The sequence below is a fragment of the Chiloscyllium plagiosum genome, chromosome 19, assembly GCF_004010195.1.
Source record: "Chiloscyllium plagiosum isolate BGI_BamShark_2017 chromosome 19, ASM401019v2, whole genome shotgun sequence".
NCBI lineage: Eukaryota > Metazoa > Chordata > Chondrichthyes > Orectolobiformes > Hemiscylliidae > Chiloscyllium > Chiloscyllium plagiosum.
In genome coordinates, this window is record NC_057728.1 from 2,446,987 (window position 1) to 2,468,283 (window position 21,297).

Sequence of the window (21,297 nt, forward strand, 5' to 3'; positions counted from 1 at the left end):
TTTGGAGTACTGTGTCCAGTTTTGGTCCCCACACCTCAGGAAGAACATACTGGCACTGGAGCGTGTCCAACGGAGATTCACACGGATGATCCCTGGAATGGTAGGTCTAACATACGAGGAACGGCTGAGGATCCTGGGATTGTATTCTTTGGAATTTAGAAGATTAAGGGGAGATCTAATGGAAACTTACAAGATAATACATGGCTTGGAAAGGGTGGACGCTAGGAAATTGATTCCATTAGGCGAGGAGACTAGGACCTATGGGCACTGCCTTAGAATTAAAGGGGGTAAATTCAGAACAGAAATGCAGAGACATTTCTTCAGCCAGAGAGTGGTGGGCCTGTGGAATTCATTGCCACAGAGTGCAGTGGAGGCCAGGACGCTACATGTCTTCAAGGCCGAGATTGATAAATTCTTGATGTCACAAGGAATTAAGGGCTACAGGGAGAATGCGAGTAAGTGGAGTTGAAATGCCCATCAGCCATGAGGTCAGGTGAATTGACCATGCTAAATTGTCCGTAGTGTTCGGTATGGGGTAAATGTAGGGGTATGGGTGGGTTGCGCTTCGGCGGGTCGGTGTGGACTTGTTGGGCCGAAGGGCCTGTTTCCACACTGTAAGTAATCTAATCTAATCTAATCTAATCTAATCTAATCTAATAGCGGAGTGGACTCGATGGGCCGAATGGCCTTACTTCCACTCCTATGTCTTATGGTCTAATGGCCTAAATTCATTTTGAGCACCATCAACTGAGTTCACTCTGTTTTGTGGTTGGAGGAGCTTTGATGCAAAGACCAGGGACTTCGCCTGCTCTTCTCCAGAGTCCCTTCCTGGTCCCCTCATCCCACACCACACACACGACAGACACATACACACTGATAAACACATAACCACATACTTGTCCAAGCACAACCAACAGGAAGCTAGCCTGCACACAAACCATTGTGGAGGTTCCACAGGGATATTTCAAATGTCAATTAATTTGGAAGAAGGCATAACAAAATGCTAAATCACGAATTTTGCACCAGGCTCAGCGTGTGCCACACAATGGAGAGGGATGCTGCTTCAAAAACCTGCTTAGTCCATACAGAGAACAATCCAGCAACCCCCAATAAGACAATTAACATAAGGTGGAAAATTAGGTGGACAATTCCATCTCTTGAACACAGATGCTGCCTGGTTTGCTTTCTGTAGAGCCATAAGTAAATACACATATGTTTTAACTCCCTCATGGAATTTGCGTATAACTGGCTAGTCCAGCACTTCTTTCCCATATGTAGTTGCTCTTGAGAAAGTGTACATGCACACAGGATTGTACAACCATGTGTTAAAATGAGAATCAATTCCAGAAGCAGTGAATTAATATGTGGATATTGATTTGATGAGTGAGCTGGTGGATAGATCAATTCCAATAGCTCTCCCATGCTAACCTTTAGTGGCCGTCCTTTAACTAACCTGGTTTCCGCCACTCTTTGGATTTACAAACACCAGAAGTGGTTTCATCAAGGGTGATGAGATAGGCTTGATTATAAATGGCTTCCATTTGCTTTCCTGTCAAAACAAGACTCAAGGCATTAATCAAGGTTAGCCTCCTCCAGTGGGAACCAGGCGGCACTGCATACGGTCCAGTAGCTGCCCTGCCCAACTGAAATTATATGTACATGTACCACCATGAGCTGTGGGAGGCCAACTTGCTCTGCACACTGTCAACCCTTAATGTGAAACCTGAGTAAATTTCATCCTCATCCCCTCTATACCGTAAAGACGTGTATAGTGCCATCTGCCCGGAATCATGTCCCACTCCCCACCACCAAGGTTTCTCCCTTCATTTTGCAGTCACCTTGGCACAGGTATTGGACATCCTCTAGTACCTCATTACTCTCATGTGCAGATCTTGACAGTGTGTGGGCAGGTTCATTGGCCAAGGGGGGTAACACAGCCAAGCCCAATGCTGTTCTCACCCAACATGCACTCAATGGATAAACTGGTGTTACTTGGGCGGCCAAAAACTTGGATTACAAATTCCAGCAGAGGCGTTACACAGCAGTAGTTCCTTTGCACCAGTGAAGTAAACAGAAAATGTGTCAACTTGTTGGGAAGTGGCTTGCAGGGTGAGGTTTGTGGTCAGATTTGTTGTAAAACGATCTCACTAACCCTAAAAGTGCATACATAGCTGTCTGGTGGATTTCAAATTTCAGTTTACGTCGCTTCCTTCTCAGCAGGTCTCACTGCTGTTGAGTAGCCCTATGGATGTGGAGTGGACTCATTCATTATGATAAGAATTAGGATGGTTGACTGGCCAAGAATCTGAATGCAAGTGAAACATCGCAATTGCTATGTCTGCTGCAGACAAGATGACCCAATATGGAATTGAATTGTGTGCGTTTTCCTTTCCGCCATGCTACTTATCAAGACACTTGAAATTTTAGAAATGGTAAAGGGGGATTGATTAAACAGCACCCTCTACTCGACTTATATTCCCCTTTGAAGTAACTGATTCAGATCCTGGATCTAATTTTGGAAGGGGGAATTGTTTCTTTCCTTAGTGTTCCTGCCAAAAATGTTGGTGGAAACCTCCTCTATTTATGGACATGTTGTTAACACCAAACATCATCAAAGTTACGTAAGGAGAGCAGAGGAGTCTCTGAGGGAGCTTCAGGCAGGTACAGTCAGCACTTAGAATGTTATTGGGATGTGATGTTCTGCTGCCTGGAAGTGATGCATTTAGCACCACTAAACCATCTAAACATTTACCAATTGGAATGACACCCCAGACATCTAAATGATAACTGGTTCAGATTAGCCATCTTCTAAAAGCCTCAAGGAACTCCAGGGATTAATGGCTGTTTTTCTTATTGAAGTCAATTCAGATGTCTTGCTTTAATTGGGTTTGATTATTGCTGGATTGAGAGCCTCTTACACAGACAACATAGTAACCCTAAACTCTCTCTAAATGGGCACAGTACCCTTTCAGTTAATAGTTCTATCTTGCACTGGATATATTGCCCTTCAATTAATAATCACATCTATTCCTGGATTTAGTAACCCTTTGTTTAATGATTACATCTGTTTCTGGAGTTAATTTAGCTCCCCCAAACCATCAATAACTCCCTCAGTTTAAGCAATGTTTGTACAACATAAGATCTTAAAGGGAAGTTAAAATTGTGCTAAAAGTGACTTGGCTTTTAACAGGGCCCCTTGAGGCAACCTTCTCTCTACAATTAAGTATAGACCAGTTCCTTGGCCCGACTCACGTCCGCTCCTTTCCTGCTGGTTTTTCTCTTCAATGATGTCCTCTTTTTCCTTCTACTTGAAGACTTGAAGGAGTTCTGTGCAGAGGCAATGATCAGAAACAGGATGTCACCATAGATGTTTAGTGCTGCTTTCTGACAGAGATGTAACTGCCTTCTGAAGCAAACATGATACTGATGTAAAAAGCCAATTTCCTGTCAACATAAACCCAAAGATACTTCCCCTGTATACACTTCATCTGGGTTGCAGTGCAGTGCTCCTGCAAAATCATGACAATAAACCTAATTCTATCTTCTGAACTATTTCCATCAGCCATGATCTAGCTGAATAGCGATGCAGATTCGATGGGTCAAATGGTGGTCACATGTCTCTGTTATAAAACCTGGGCAAAAAAATGTGCTTTTCCCCAAATAAAAATTTTTGAATAGGAGGTTTATCTCATTGGTGTAGAGAATACGAGATCAAGAATCTGGATCAAGACTGGATCAGGGAGAGGTAAAAAGATTCTTGATTATCAGAGGGATGAGAGATAATTCGGGATATGAGAAATGATGAAGTTAAAATCAGCTCAGCAAAATCTTATCACTTGGTGCAGTAGGCTTGAAGAGCCAAGTGGCCTACTTTGATTGGTTGCTTATACGTTTGTAAGTAAATATGGAAATTATACAGCAGGTTGTTCTCAGAATTAGATGGGATTATTAAATAGATTCCGCACAGCCCAGATTGTTTCAGATGATTCCAGGTGTGTGGTTACCTGCTACATATTGTGTGAATAGATTTTGTAAAAGGTCAGACAATCTCATCCCTAATATTTCTCAATCCAAGAGAGATGAATAATATCTCACTGAACCCTTTTGCAGTCAAATACTGATACAACTTTGGTTATTCCACGCTATGAACCATTTATGGTAAAAGTAAATATTTTTCATTTGTTCAGATATAAAACCTCTAATTGATGTGATACATAGATTTCTAACCTTGAATGACCACCACTGATGTCAAGGCTATTTTTCTGGGTTATTCTGAGTGTCTTTCAGAGATGGAGGAAGGATAACCTTTTAAAAAGTTTCATCAAGGGAAGATTCTCTCAAGTTTTGCGTCAATATAATCTGGCTAAATAAACTATTTAGAAACCAAATTAATTCTCAGCATGAGTAAACACATTCTTAAGAGCTCAGAGGGCTTGAGTTGTGCAACAGAAATGAGCAATAACCATTTTTCTGCTGTCACCCTATGTTAATCGTTCATACTAGACTTAACCCCAGAGTTAAAACTGGGTGGGAGGGAATGTTGAGAGAAAAGTTGTTGTGTGAGTTTGGAATAAGGGTTTCAAAATCAGCCTCAGAACTCTATGGATTAGGGCATCCCCACAGGCAAACACATTTATAGGAGCCTGTCAGCTGACTGTCAAATCTGAGTCTCCTCTGAACAGCTGCCAGCTCTATCTCAGAACCAGTTCTAAAGAAATTTACTTGACTTTTAGATTAGATTAGATTCCCTATAGTATGGAAACAGGCCCTTCGGCCCAACTAGTCCACACCGACCCTCCAAAGAATAACCCACTCATTTCCCTACACTATATCTACCCCTGACTAATGCACCTAACATTATGGGCAATTTAACATGGCCAATTCACCTGATCTGCACATCTTTTGGAGTGTGGGAGGAGACCAGAGCACCGGGAGGAAACCCACGCAGACACTGGGAGAATGTGCAAACTCCACACAATCAGTCGCCCAAGGTGGGAATCAAACCGAGACCCTAGCACTGTGAGACAGCAGCGCTAAGCATTGAGCCACCGTAGAAATGTTAACTCTGTTTATGTTTCTGCCGATGCTGCAAGACCTACTGAGTTTCTCCAGTAATCTCTATCTTTGTTTTAGATTCTCAGCATCTGTAATATTTTGCCGTTAACAGTATAGCAAGAATATGTTTATCATTGATATATTTACAATTCCACTCTCATTACCAATTTCAAGCACTCTTCTTCCTTTCAAATCTAATATAAAACCTTATAATCACATTCATGAGATGTTCCACCACAGTCAGATCATTAACTGGTCCTTTTTTTAAAACTCATGACTATATCTGGAATTGTGATCTTTTTGAGTTTCAAAACAAGTTGTTCCTAAACCTGCCTTGACTACATTCTAGTCAATCTAGATAATCTATTTTTTCCAGTCAGTGTGAAAACTAAAATTTCCCACTATGTTTTTTTTTGCTGCATATTTCCCTCCTTTTGGTATTTATAAATCTCTCATTAATGTCAATAACACCGCAATAATCCCTCCCAGAACCTTTTGCATCCTTTACACCTCATTAATTCTACTGCTTGATCATGCTTATGAATTCTGTTTTTTTAACTGAGGTTTGTATTTTTTATTATACTGGTACTATAGCTTTTACTTTCCCAATTTCCCTTGCCTTTTGAAAGAACTCCAACCTGGAATATTTTGCTCTGAATTATAGAAATAGGAGCAGGAAGCCATTTGGTCCTCCATGCCTGTTTTCCCCATTCAATATGAGTATGGCTGATCATCCAGCTCCATAACCGGTTCCTGCTTTCTCCCCAGATCCTTTGATCCCTTTAGTCCAAAGAACTATATTTAACACCATTTTGAAAACATTCAATGTTTTGCCACAACCTGTTTCTGCAGCAGGGAAGTCCACAGACTCACCACACTCTGTCTGAAGACATTTCTTCTCATGTCAGTCTTACTTGGCTAACCTGTATCCTTATTCTCTGACCCCTGGTTCTGGACTCCCATGTCATCAGAAACAGCGTCCCTGTGTTTGTCCTGTCAAGCCTATTAGAATTTTATAAGTTTCTATGAGACCCCCCATCCTACACTTCTAAACTCCAGCCCCACCCCCTCCCATTTATCTCACCACCCCCTCGACTCACAGCCTCATTCCTGTTGAAGGGATTTTGCCAGAAATGTCGACTCTCCTGCTCTTCGGATGCTGCCTGACCTGCTGTGCTTTTTCAGCGCCACACTCTCAACTCCAGTAAATATAGCCCTAACAAATCCAGTCTCTCTTCATACATCAGACCTGCCATCCCAGCAATCAATCTGATAAACCCAGGTTGCACTCCCTCCAAAGCCTTTAATGTCCCTCCTCAGAGCAGGAATCCAAACATGCCCAGTTTGTACCAAGTCTCTATAATAGCTGCTACATCATACACTTTCTGGTGAATTTACATTTTGCTGAATGGGATGTTAATGGTGGACTTCTTTCTAATCTGTTGCCCTTTAGATGTCTTTCGTCAAATTCCATCTTCGTCAATAATTTCTCCATTCATTATCTATGGTGCACGGTGTCTGGAGAGCCAGAAAATCTGGGGTCAAATCTCACCTCAGGATGTGAATGCCATGAAGGTATATGTTGATTCGAAAGCCAAAGTCTGGGAGGTTCAAAGGCATGTTGGGTTAGGTGGAATGGTCATGCTAACTTGCCCATTAGTGTCCAGGGATGTGCAGGCTAGGTGGATTGGCCATGGGAAATGCAGGGATAGGTTAGGGTTGTGACTGAGTGGGCTGCACTTCGGAGTTCAGGTGTAGACTTGACGGGCCAAACGGCCTGCTTCCACACTGTAGGGATTCTATGATTCCAGGTCGTTGGTGGCGCAGTGATTTGGCGCCACCCCTGAGACCAGACATTCTGGGTCGAAATCCTATCTGTCCTGCCCCGCCGCGGTGTCAGTATATGTTAGTTTTGACTTATGACAGAAGCCGCAAACCCAGAGTGAAGATTCGAGGGATTCAAAACTTGCAGAAGGGTGGGGTGGCTGCACACACTGTGAGGACGGCCCCCGTCCCCGTGCATGTGCACGCGGCGAAATCTGTCCGTTAGATGACGCTCCTCGTTTGAAAAAAAAAGGCGCGAGGATTTAAAGGGGCAGCGCAGTCGCCAACGCTCAATCCGGGTTTAATGGCAGCTGCGTGACCCCAAATTGTCCCTAAAGTTGGGACGTCGCATTTTACGGTAGATACCTTAACTTAGGTATAAACGGAAAGAACCGCCGGATGCTATGAATCAGAACCAAAAGCAATTTACGTTTTGACCTTATCTTAGGTGAGTGTCTTGGTGGATCAGCGTCGCCGGATGTCATGAATTGTGCTCTACTGGCAACTCAGCAAGTTCTCTTTTTTTTTTCCATTTTCAGTTTTAATTTCAGTTAATTTGTTAATTTTTTCCCCCATTCCTTCAGTATCTCAAAGGACCTAATGTTACATTGGGGCGGCTGACTCACCAAAGTGGATATTTGCCCAGTTAAGGGTAAAAACAAGGACTGCAAGATGCTGGAAACCAGAGTCTAGATTAGAGTGGTGCTGGAAAAGCACAGCAGGTCAGGGACAGGTCATGGGGACGGTGCTGAGCTGGAAGGTTGGAACTGGGGTGAAGTGTGGGAAGGGGAAATGAGGAAACTGATGAAGTCCACATTGATGCCCTGGGGTTGAGTGTTCCGAGGTGGAAGATGAGGCGTTCTTCCTCCAGGCATCTGGTGGTGAGGGAGCGGCGGTGGAGGAGGCCCAGGACCTGCATGTCCTCGGCAGAGTGGGAGGGGGATTTGAAATGTTGGGCCACAGGGCGGTGAGGTTGTTTGTTGCAGGTGTCCCGGAGATGTTCCCTAAAGCGCTGTGCTAGGAGGCGTCCAGTCTCCCCAATGTAGAGGAGACCGCATCGGGAGCAATGGATACAATAAATGATATTCGTGGATGAGCAGGTAAAACTTTGATGGATGTGGAAGGCTCCTTTGGGGCCTTGGATAGAGGTGAGTGAGGAGGTGTGGGCGCAGGTTTTGCAATTTCTGCAGTGGCAGGGGAGGGTACCAGGAAGGGAGGGTGGGTTGTTGGGGGGCGTGGACCTGACCAGGTGGTCTCAGAGGCAACGGTCTTTGCGGAAAGCAGAAATGAGTGGGGAGGGAAATATATCCCTGGTGGTGGGGTCCGTTTGGAGGTGGCGGAAATGTCATCGGATGATGTGGTTTATGTAAAGATTGGTTGGGTGGAAGGTGAGCACTAGGGGAGTTCTGTCCTTATTACAGTTGGAGGGGTGGGGTTTGAGGGCGGGATGTGGACGAGATGCGTTGGAGGGTATCTTTAACCACGTGGGAAAGGAAATTGCGGTCTCTAAAGGAGGCCATCTGGTGTGTTCTGTGGTGGAACTGGTCCTCCTGGGAGCAGATACTGCGGAGGCAGAGGAATTGGGAATACGGGATGGCATTTTTGCTGGAGGTAGGGTGGAAAGGGGTATAATCCAGGTAGCTGTGGGAGTCGGTGGGTTTGTAAAAAACATCAGTGTGAAGTCAGTCATCATTAATGGAGATGGAGAGGTCCAGGAAGGGGAGGGAGGTGTCAGAGATGGTCCAGGTGAATTTAAGGTCGGGGTGGAATGTGCTGGTGAAGTTGATGAATTGCTCAACCTCCTTGCGAGAGCACGAGGTGGTGCCAATATAGTCATCAATGTAGCAGGGGAAGAGGTGGGGAGTGGTCCCCGTGTAACTATGGAAGATGGACTGTTCTACGTAGCCAACAAAGAGACAGTTAAGACTAACACAGTGAATGGTGACAGGCCCAGGTGCTTTTCACTCCTATGGATTTAAAGGAAGGAGGCGAGGACAAAGTTTTATCGTTCAGTGGCTGAAACTTCAGGTACGTTGCAGCCCTACTTAATAAAAGATGAGAAAGGGAATTATAGACTAGCTAGCCTAATGAAGAATACTAGTTTATAATGAAGAATAAAGTAACTAAGTATTCTTATAAAATGTCCAGATAATTAGAAGCATTGCCTGACCAACCTGATTAGATTGTGTGTTTTTTATTGAACAGGTATCTTAAGTGGTGGACAAGGGTATGTCGAGGATGTTAGGGCTTTTGTGATGGTAGTGTTCCTACCTCTGAATAATGAGATTTAGATTAGTTTCCCTACAGTGTGGAAACATCGACCCTCTGAAGAGTAACCCACCCAGACCCATTTCCCTCTGACTAATGTATCTAACACTATGGGCAATTTAGCGTGGGCAATTTAGCATCACCAATTGACCTGACCTGCACATCTTTGGACTGTGGGAGGAAACCAGAGCACCTGGAGAAAATCCACACAGAGACTGGGAAAATGTGCAAACTCCACACAAACAATTGCCCAAATCTGGAATTGATCCTAGGACCCTGGCACTGTGAGGCAGCAGTGCTAACCACTGAGTCACTGTGCCGCCCTAATTTAGGGGGGGGTCAAGTCCCACCTGTTCCAGAGATGTTCTGCCCTAACATCTCTGAACAGGTTGGATTAGAAAAATATATGTCCAAGATGTTACTCAATAATAGACTGTCGGGGTAATGTAATAAAATCTCTCAGGAGAGACTGTTTACTAAATTTGAATTGAGTGGAAACTGTTGACTTGGTTTGGAAATTAAACTAATTCAACTGGTAGAACTCAACTAGTGATATCCTAGAAAGATTTGTGTTTTGGAAGCCTCAGCTCTTCATTTTACTTACTAAGGACTTATGCCGGAATAGAAAACCGTACATGCACATTTGTAGTAGAACAAAGATAGGCTGTAATGTAGATGGAAACCTAACATTACAAAGCATCAGGAATGGATTAAGTGGATGGGCAAAACTGTAATGAATGTAGGCCAAATTTAAGGTAATTCACTTTGGGCAAAATAAATAGAATAGGGTATTTTCAAAATGATGAAAAGCTAGAAGCATGGCAGAGTTGAAAAAGATTTGGGAATCTGAGTGCATGGATCAGTAAAATGTTGATAATATTAACATTAAGTTGAGTTAAAAAGTTGATGACATCTAAAACATATATGTATACAAATTAGGAGCAAGCATAGGCCACTCAGCTCCTTGAGCCTGTTCCGACATTCAATAAAACCATGCTGATCTGAATACTTCTCATTCCTGCCTATCCCTGATTACCTTTCACCCCCTTACTAATCAAGAATCTGTCATCGCTGCTTCTTTGAGGAATGCCAAAAGATACATGAACCCTTGGAGGAAAAACATCCTTATCTCTGTTTTAAATGGGTGACTTTTATTTGTAAACAGTGATGCCTAATTCTAGATTCTCTCATCGGAGGAAACATCCTTCCAAGATCCACCCTTGAAGACTCCTCAGGACCTTTTATTTTTTGCTCATTGTATGAGGGTGATGCTGGCTGGACTGGCATTTATTGTATATCCCCAATTGCCTGGAGGGCAGCTAAGTCAACTGTGGGTCGAGTCACGTATAGGCCAGACCAAGTAAGGATGGCATTTTCCTAATTTCCTTCCCTAAAGCGCATTAGTTGGTACTTATGGTAATTGATGTGGTCACATGGTCACCATTGGGCTAGTAGTTTATTCAGTTCAAATTTTACTCATTCGTCATGGTGAGTTTTGTCCCCACACCTGAGGTGGTGGATTACTAGTCAAGTATTATTACCATTATGCAATGTTTCAATTAAGTTACCTCTTACTTTAACTCCAGTGATAAAGCTTAACCTGCCCAAGCATTCCTCATAGACAATATGCTCATTTCATATATTGGTCTGTTATTCTTTATGACACATTTACATCCTTCCTTGAATGTGGAGACAATACTGCACACAATATTTAAGATATGGTCTCACCAATGACTCTTCATTTGTGTATTCAATTCTCCTCAGTAAACAATGATATTCTATTAGCTTTTCTAATTACTTGCTATACCTGCATACTAACCTTCAGTAATTCATGCATTAAAAGCTGAAGGGCACCAAATTCTTCTCTCGCATCTATGCATAGTTGTGGGCACATTGGTCTAGTTTAAGCAAAAATATGCAGTAATGTCACAAGTTTACAAATCTGAGAATGATTTGTATTTCGGTATACTTTAATTGCAAAGTGCTTTGACAAGTCCAATGCAGAATTTTTTTCTGATGCAAGACCATTGTTGCAATATCAAACATGGTAAACTATATGTGACTTGATATCAATGAGATATTAAATGTACAATCTGGTTTTAAGTTCATGATTTGGTTTAATATTGGGCCCCTTCTCTGATAGTTGCCTGTAAATTTCCATACACAATATAGAAAAAACTTAATAGGTAACCCACCTTTTATCTGAGTATAGAGATCTGGAAATAAAGTAAAATCATCATAGTCCTTCCAGGTAATAAACTGCTCTCTTATTTTAGAGAGACAGATGTCTGGTGATGGTAGTTTAATCTGAGGGTCACCACACCTTAAGCAAGGGGAGAGGTTAATAAAAGTTCTTCTTGGTGATCTCAGCCAGTGTGAGAATTGAACTCACACTGTTAGCATCATACTGCATTGTAAACCAGGCAGCCAGCCACTGAGCTAACCACCTCCATTAATGAACTCCAGGCAAGTAGAGAAACATAAGATAAAAATCTTATAAAGTTGTTGACTTGCTCGCTGAGCTGGTAAGATTGTTCGCAGACGTTTCATCACCATACTAGTTAACATAATCAGTGTGCCTCTGGTGAAGCATTGGTGTTCTGTCCTGCTTGCTATTTATGTGTCCTGGTTTGCTCAGGTGGGTGATATCATTTCCAGTTTTGTTTCTTCGTGGTTGGTATATGGAGTCTAACTCTACATGTTTGTTATTGGAGTGCTGGGTTGAGTGCCAGGCTCCAGGAATTCCCATGCATGTCTTTGTTTGGTTTGTCCTAGGATGGATACATTGTCCCAGGTGAATTGGTGTCCTTCTTTGTCCATGTGTACAGACACGAGTGATAGTTAATAATGTCTCTTGGTGGCTGGTTGGTGTTCTTGGCTAGTTTTCTTTCGGTTTGCTGTATGTAATGTTTGTGGGAGTGTTTACATGGTATTTTGTATATAACATTGGTTCTGTTAGTTGTGGGTATGGGATCCTTTATATTAATCAGAACCAGCGTTATGTACAAAATACCATGTAAAGACAGCAACAAACATTACCAAGGGCAAACTGTAAGAAAACTAGCTATCAGGGTACACAAATACCAACTAGCCGCCAAGAGATATGATCAACTATCACTTGTGTGCATTATAATGGGCAAAGAAGGACACCAATTCACCTGACATATTGTATCCATCCTAGGACAAGCAAAATAAAGATATGCATAGGAATTCCTGGAGGCCTGGCACTCAACCCGGAGATAAAGCCCTATACCAACCACTAAGAAACAAAATTAGTAATGATAACACCCACTTCAGTAAACTGGGACACATAAATAGCAAGCAGGGGTAGGATACCAATACTTCACTGGAGGCGCACTGATGATGCTACCTATTGTTTTATTGTTTTCCTTTTGTAGCAGTATTTTGCCAGCATAACACAATTGGATTTTTGCTTATAAAATTTAAGTTGTCAATAATTTGAATATTCAAAGTCTGAAGTGACTCAGTTCTCCATCAGTGATGGGAGGAAATTCTTGTGAAGAAACAAAAGAATGATCTCATTAGATGAAGCAATTAACAGAAATGCTGTTTCATTTGCTACCCTGAGCCTAGGCCAACTATAACCAGGTAATCAGAATTAGGAAGGCATTTGGTTACCTGTGAGAGCAATATCAAATTTCAAAGTAAATGGAGAAGTTTGGAAAATATAAAGGCTATTCCTCTTAGAGGAAAACAACCAATGATTTTCCATTGTCCACTTTTCAATTTGACATCTTCAAAGGTAAGTTAGATGGCGACAGAAGGGAAGGCTTTAAAGTTCCTGTCCTGGCCATTTTTGGATACAATCCACATCTCTTGTTTTTAAGATTAAATTAGATTCCCTACAGTGCGGAAACAGGTCACTTGGCCCAACAAGTCCATACTGACCTTCCGAAGAGTAACCCACCCAGACCCATTCCCCTACCTTCTTACTCCACATTTACCCCTGACTAATGCATCTAACAGTATGGGCAATTTAGCATGGCCAACTGACCTAATCTGCACATCTTTGATTGCCTGACCTGCTGTGCTGTTCCAGCAATAAAGTTTCAACTACTCCACATTTACCCCTGACTAATGCATCTAACAGTATGGGCAATTTAGCATGGCCAACTGACCTAATCTGCACATCTTTGATTGTGGGTGGAAACTGGAACACTCAGAGGAAACCCACGCAGACATGGGGAGAATGTGCCCAGGAGAAAGTGAGGACTGCAGATGCTGGAGATCAGAGCTGAAAATGTGTTTCTGGAAAAGCGCAGCAGGTCACATAGAATGTGCCCACACAGTCATCCGAGATGAGAATCGAACACTGGTTGCTGGCTAGCAGTGCTAACCACTGAGCCACCGTGCCGCCCCAAAGGTAACCAAATCTTAGATGTAACCAAATGCCTTCATATTTCTGGCTGCCTGGTTACAGCCAACCTAGGCTCAGGGTTGCAGATGAAACACCAATTCTGTTCATTGTTTTATCGAACGGAATCGTTCTTTTGCATGATCAAGGTTGGTACACTCTCCAGGGAGTCTGATACATTCTAGTCACCATGGTAATTACAATCTTTCCCCACTGCAAAGTTACTCCCTACTTTGACATTTTTCTGACACTTCTAATACTATAAGTCAAGTGGGGTTGGAAAGTTGGAACAGAAAGTTGGAATTGAGTTCCGGAGTCCTGAGGTCATGATGCAGTTGTATAAGACTCTGGTGCGGCCGCATCTGGAATATTGTGTGCAGTTTTGGTCGCCATACTATAGGAAGGATGTGGAGGCACTGGAACGGGTGCAGAGGAGGTTTACCAGGATGTTGCCTGGTATGGAAGGAAGATCGTATGAGGAAAGACTGAGACACTTGGGGCTGTTTTCATTAGAGAAAAGAAGGTTTAGGGGTGACTTGATTGAGGTGTACAAGATGATTAGGGGGTTAGATAGGGTTGACAGAGTGAACCTTTTCCCGCGTATGGAGTCGGGTATTACAAGGGGGCATAGCTTTAAATTAAGGGGGGGTAGATATAGGACTGAAGTTAGGGGTAGGTTCTTCACTCAGCGAGTCGTAAGTTCATGGAATGCCCTGCCAGTAGCAGTGGTGGACTCTCCCTCTTTATGGGCATTTAAGCGGGCATTGGATAGGTATATGGAGGATAGTGGGTTAGTATAGGTTAGGTGGGCTTGGATCGGCGCAACATCGAGGGCCAAAGGGCCTGTACTGCGCTGTATTCTTCTATGTTCTATGTTCTATGTTCTAGAAACTGAAGAAATCGAGCCAGAGTCCATGAATGTCAAATACATTCAATAACTCAGCTTCGACGTTTTCTAGCAAAAAGAATTCTAAAGATTAACAACCACCTGAGAGAAGAAATTCCTCCTTAGCTGTGTGTGGGATACCTCTTACTTTGAAACTAATTCTAGATCCTCCAGTGAAAGGAAACCTCCTCTCAACATCCAACCTTTAAAGCTCCTTCAATATCTTAAATGTTTCAATAAGATTACCTCTCATTTTTCTAAACACCAATAAATATTGGACCAAATAGATTCACCATTCCTCAGAAGTTAACCCCTTCATGAAATTGATTCAATGACTTTCACTGGCCTTTGAATTCCTTAATGCTTGTGCCACATTTCACTAACTATGCTGAATACTTTGTCCTGGCTAGTTATTTATTGATTGATCATAGTACACAGTACAACTTAACTGATGCCGAAGGAGACTGAGTGCAAGCGATCACTTGAAACGAAATATTCAAATATAATCAGTGTTTGAGGTGCATGTCATGCACGTGGGACTCGATCAGTGCCTATTGATACTGCAAAATTTATAGCCCATAACCATGGGTAATTAGAGCCAATGCTAAAACATTCAGAAATGTCTCCTGCATGTCCTTTACCACGGGATGTCAAGCTTTGGCTGTAATGCATGAACAGCGCTACAATTGCACAGGAAAGGGTGACAACGCTTTCCAGTTACTAAAACTGTAATGAATATTAGCTCTATCTTACCAAGTGACTATCTCTTCATTCTACACTTATGGTGCGGTTGTCTGAAGTGTTAACCAAGATAAAAAGTGATTTGAGGTTATGGTATTCAGCTGGATAGTTTATACTACAGGAAATGCTTCTCATATCAGGAGAAAAGTGTTACCATTAGCTAAAAGATGGTCAGCAAGACACCAGCTTACTGCTGCAATTACCGAGCTTTTGGTTACCCTTGTGCGTAAAACCTGGGCTGTGGCTGAAGATAATTTTTGAAGAAAGCCTCTGACCACTGTTAGTCGTTTGTTAAACTGAGTAAGGAAGCAATACTGCACCACCTCTAGAAACATTCATTTCTTCAGAGATTTTCTGCTACTGTTTTCCCAGTCAATATTCGGGGAACTGAATTCTCCTGTGATTTGCATTCTGGCTCTTTTTTTTTCACAGGCCCCTCAAAGCCATATTTCCCTGTCCAGCAGGGTTGTAACAACACCCAATAATTACTTGGGTCAGAACTTTCCATGCACTGTGTTTAGATCTCTTGTATTTAACCATGCTCATGCTTTGATTCAAGTAGAAGACATGTTACACACTTGATAGAAGGGCATGCAGCAACAAACAGTTAACAATAACACTAGTTTCATTAACTTTCAATGTTCCACCTTCTTTAAAAAGAAGCATCCAACATATCCACGACAGCCATAAGCATAGTGCCACATGATGCAGTTCAAAGAAGCATGACATGCCAGCGAAGTGGTTAAATATCTTGGTTAGTATATGCCAGGATATTTTCCGGGTGGATATGGCTGTTTTAGTTGATATGGTGACATCCCTACCTCATGTTGAGGCTCCCTAATGATGTAGAACCTCAAGGAAAGAGTACTGAGAATGGATATGAGGCAGGTGATGGGTGCTCTTTGCTTTATACCTGTGGTTTTTTCACCTTTATAATCCATGTTGGGGGTATAATGACTGCAGCGTGCACACCTAGCGAACACGGTTCTTCGATGTGATGCAACATGAAACATGTCACTTTATTGTGAAACTGAAAGAGAAAAAGCAATTTGACAAAAAAAAAGAGATAAATATGACTTACAATGAGAGTACCATTAATGTATTTTCCCTTGACCAAACATAGTTTCGTCTTTCCCTTGTTACAAACAAGGATTATTTACTCTGCTATCGAATTGAAACTTTCCTGTATCCTGAAAAAAAGTGTTCAATGGAAGTCATGCTTACCTACCAATGAAACAGTATTCCAGAAAAGAAACAGCTCTCATCCTGGCCCTACAATTGTTGAGGGGTCCATTCTTTACTGTTATATCAACAACCCTAACATTAGGACTTTATAAATATATCTCTGAGGCAGGTGGGACTTGAACCCAAATCTTCTGGCTCAGAGGTAGGCACACTACCACTAAATTACTGTGGTGAATGTACATTGGAAATGTCCTGAAGCCATCTGTAAACAATTAACCATATAACAATCGATGCAAGAACACAACTTCAAGGGAAAATTCTTGCAAACTATCATACTGTCTGCAAGACAAAAAGCTTTGACAAGGTATCTTTTTTTCAGTACTCAAGTTCTGTTCCACCAAATGACCAATTATTTACAGATAGTTAAGTCTTTCATGGTTCACATGAAACCAATTTCTAGAATGGTTTATAAAAGTTCCCACCTAGTGTGGGGAAAAAAATTTTAAAAAAGGAAAAAAATATTGTTTTTTTTTTAAAAAAAGGACAGGACTGTCAGACATCCTGAAAAGGAAAAAAAAAGTTCCTATCTGTTCCAGAGATAATGTTTAGAGCATGTTGATTGAACATATCTCTTTAACCTAATGAGATACATTTAGATTGTCCTTATTTTTATGCTGTTATATTGTCAGTCATTTTAAGCTTGTCATACAAAGCATCAGTTATTAAACAGATAAGTGGTCTGCTCAAAAGACAAAGCTGAGTCATTGAGGAAGAAAGAAGGGCTATTTCATGGACAATTTATTCTTCTGATGATACCAAAATAAAACGCTAAGAAGTGCATCTGACAAAGCATCAACTATTGCGAGCATAAAGGTTGTGCAACAAATTTGGAGCCCTTGGCTGCACAAACTAGGTACTAGCTCACAAAGGGGTCACCTAGCAATTTAGGATGTGTTACTGTGAGATCACAGGGCATGCCAGAATAAATAGCAGAACACAGGCAAGGTGCGAAAGCAATGCGATTCCATCTGAAGCAGTCATGGAAATCAAATCTTGCCAGATGCAGGACCAACAGATTAGATTGTACTGTATATTCCTTTTCTTGTACAGGGACTGTGTGACAGACAAATACAGTCTAATGCAGCACTATCATCAGGTTGCCCAACACCTATGATTTGTTCTTTATTAGTAACTGTGTAATGAAGTTATAAAGCAACATGATCATAAGACTATGGGTCACCTGCTGGAAAATTAAGTCAGGATAGTTGAATATTTGATAACCTGCACAGATACAATAGGCCAAAGGGTCTCTTTCCATGCTGTAAAGATTCTATGACTCTGTTTTTAAAATTCCAATCCCCAATTTCCATTGAACTAAGTTGACTTGCCACACTATTTCAGAGGACTATTACGAGTCAGTGACATTCTTGTGGGTCTGCAGTCATGCATGGGCCAGACCAAGTGCAAACAACAGAATGACAATCCATTTTCTCCATCCCTAAGACTAACTATCAATTCCAGATGTGTTAATTGAATTCAAATTCCACCCGATGGGATGTAAACCCATAAAGCATTGGCGTTGGCCTTGGAATTACTAAGGCATTGACATGACCACTATGCTACCATCTGCCCTAAACAGACATGACGAACTATTGCTATGAGTCTTCTTGAGCCAATAGCAGTTACCTAGTTGGAAGAAATCAATCACATGGGACTGGCAAAAGACTTGTGTGTTTTGCATTAACTATGCCGTTCATTCTCTGAGGCTTTTTTCTTACAATGAAAATATGGAAATCTTTATGGTTGTTTCACACCAGTGGATTGGTGGATAACTGTAAATTTACACATCCAGGCAGTCAACCACATGCCACCATTCTGGGCAGCAAGCAATAAGTTCCATTCCCCACCATCAAGTTTAATCTAACAGACCTGAGAATGCTTGCAGAATAGCAATAGCTTGATCATAGGACAATATGAGATCTTGCCCAATGCTTGAGGAACTGCTTCACAGCTAACCAGATAAAGGACACAACTAGATTTCAAACTGCTCACATTTATCCAGTTAGTGACAGAAATGGCTCTCATTACGAAACCAATTTGCATAGAAAATGAGTCAACTATACTTTATCATCAGGAGTCAGACAGGTTCCTAAACCTTTAATATGTCGCACTGAAAGTCCATGTCCATTTCAAGATGGAAGTGCATTGCCCATTATATTCAGAGAATTATAGAATCCCTTCAGTATGGAACCAGGCCATTCAGCCCATCAAATCTGCACCAACCCTCTAAACAGTTTCCCGCCCAGTGGAGCACCCAGTGGAAACCCAGGCAGTTATGGAGAACGTAAGAACTGTACCCAGACAGTCACCTGAGGCTGGATTCGAACCTGGGTTCTTGATACTGTGAAGCAGCAGTGCTAACCACTGAGCCGAAATGCTGCCCACTTGCATTAATAAAGGTATCATATTGATTATCATATTTATATTGATAAAGGCCAAAACAATTTGCACACTTAACACAGACACTCGTTACTTTGCAGACAATTAAAAGGTGCAGCCTTTAACGTGTAGAAGGACAAAGGCAGCAACCACATGGAAATACCACCATCCCCTTAAAACCACTCACCATCTTGATTTGGAAATGTAGCATTGTTTCTTCATTGTCCCTGGGTCAAAATCTCATAACTCCCTCCTGAACAGCAATGCAGGTCTACCAACATCAAATGGGCTGCAGCAATTCAAGAAGGCAGCTCATATGAACTCCTGAATGAAAATTTGCAATGGATAATAAATGCTGGCCTAGCCAGCAACACCCATGCCTCCAAGAAAGAACAAATCAAAATTGTGAAAATCGGGGGTTCTTGAAGGGACTGCCTGTTTAGCAACATCTTTTGAGGTAAGATTTGAAAATGGGCATTCTAAGACCATGTGGTGCTACAATCACCACACCACTGTAGTTGCTGCTAAATTCTTTCCAAATGTCAACACTATCTCCTTCAGATTTCACTCCCATCCTGACCAGATTGCCTATTTCCTGAATGCTCACATTTGTTTACCCGGGAGCTGCGATTGGAAGTACAGTGGCCTGATTTGCTACTGAGGGCAACTGTTTGTAACTTAATGGCATAATGCCAGTGGAGCCCAAGACCCTGTATTCGATGCTTCTCAGGAGTGACCAATCTCAATGGCTCATCGCTGCACCCTTCCTCATCTAATGGTTACTGGATCATTAATTTCTAGCTTTGAAGTCCACCTTCTTGTATTGTCTGAATCCTTGTTGCTTCAACCAGGCTGAGGAATTGATGCAAAATCTGGACTGCTCTTCCTGGAGCTTTTTTAGTCTTTGGCAACCATTCTCTCTCAATCTGCAAACCACTCAATCCCACTTATTTCTTGTTAGCCTTGTGGTGGAACCGACAAAGGTGCTACCTGCTAGTTAATTTGAGTTCCTTGTTTCCAGTCTGGGGGTTACTTCAGATAGGTATACAGATATACTTCATAAAGCTTTTAGTGTACCTGATATAACTTTAGTGAACTATAAATAATAATATTTTTAATAGGCCCATTTTTCTGAACCTGTGCAAATCCTCTTAATTTCCACCTCCAATTACCCATGTGCCTGTAATACTTGGTTTGCCCCTGTCTTATTGCACATCCTAGTCTTGGTGCTTTTCTGAGCTTCTGTCTAAACGTTATGTGCGATGTATGAAGCTGCTGCCAGTACCAGTAATGGCCTCCTGCATTAAAGTGCTATCAACACTTTGACCATGAGAACCTTTTTCCACGTATGGAGTCAGCTATTACAAGGGGGCATAGCTTTAAATTAAGGGGTGGTAGGTATAGGACAGATGTTAGGGGTAGATTCTTTACTCAGCGAGTCGTGAGTTCATGGAATGCCCTGCCAGTAGCAGTGGTGGACTCTCCCTCTTTATGGGCATTTAAACGGGCATTGGATAGGCATATGGAGGATAGTGGGCTAGTGTAGGTTAGGTGGGCTTGGATCAGCGCAACATCGAGGGCCAAAGGGCCTGTACTGCGCTGTATTTTTCTATGTTCTATGTTCTAACAGTCAGAAAATCATAGGATCATGCAGTTCAGAAGAGGCCCTTCTGCCCACCAAGGCCATACCACCAAAAATATACTACTTCCTACATTGTCCCACTTTCCCACAATAAGCCTTGAACGTTGTGATACTTCAAGTACTTATCTAAGTACTTTGTAAAACTTGTGAGGTTTCCTGCCTCAACTATCCTCCCAGGCAATGCATTTCCAGACCCCCACCATCCTCAGGGTGAAACGGTTTTCCACAAATCCCCTTTAAACATCCTTCCTTTTGCTATAAAATTATGCTTCTATGCTATTGACCCTTTGACTCGGGAGAACAGCTGTTTCCTATTCACCATGTCCATGCCCCTCAACCTTATATCAAATCCTATATCTCCAACAAATCCCTCTTCAACCTTCTCTGCTCCAAAGTAAACACCCCAAATGAATCCAGCTCTCTTCATAGTTGAAATGTTCCAACCCAGACAACCTCCTGGTGAATCTTCTTTGTACCCCCTCCTTTGTAATCACATTCTTTCTATAGGGACGGCACAATGGCTCAGTGGTCAGCACTCTGCCTCACACGTCAGGTACTTAGGTTCAGTTCTGCCCTTGGACAAGTGTCTGTGTGGAGTTTTTAGATTCTTCCCACATCTGCATGGGTTTCCTCCAGGTGCTCCAGTTTTCTCCTGCAGTACAAAGATTAGGTGGAATGGCCATGTTAAATTGCCCATACTACCCAGGAAACATACAGGCTGGGAAATGCAGGGTTAGTGCAAGGTGTCGGTCTGTGTGAGATGCTCTTCAGAGGGTTGGTGTGGACGTGATGAGCTAAATGGCCTGCTTCCACACTGGGGATTCTATGATATAGTGTAATGACCAGAACTGCACATCGTACTCCTGCTGTGGCCTAAACAAA

The 21,297-nt window shown here is 42.2% G+C and overlaps 1 protein-coding gene across 3 annotated transcripts in view; it reads right to left on the bottom strand.

The window, feature by feature from the left end:
* dgki (diacylglycerol kinase, iota) overlaps positions 1 to 21,297 on the bottom strand; it is a 253,041-nt gene that overhangs the window by 127,903 nt on the left and 103,841 nt on the right. For 2 of the 3 annotated variants that reach the window (XM_043708942.1, XM_043708940.1), the window contains exons 8-10: positions 16,063 to 16,179; positions 3,253 to 3,327; positions 1,454 to 1,549 (exon numbers count right to left, since the gene is read on the bottom strand). In XM_043708942.1, coding sequence (XP_043564877.1) covers positions 1,454 to 1,549; positions 3,253 to 3,327; positions 16,063 to 16,179 — 288 coding nt within the window. The remainder of the gene's footprint in view (positions 1 to 1,453; positions 1,550 to 3,252; positions 3,328 to 16,062; positions 16,180 to 21,297) is intronic. The other variant, XM_043708943.1, reaches the window with a different exon arrangement.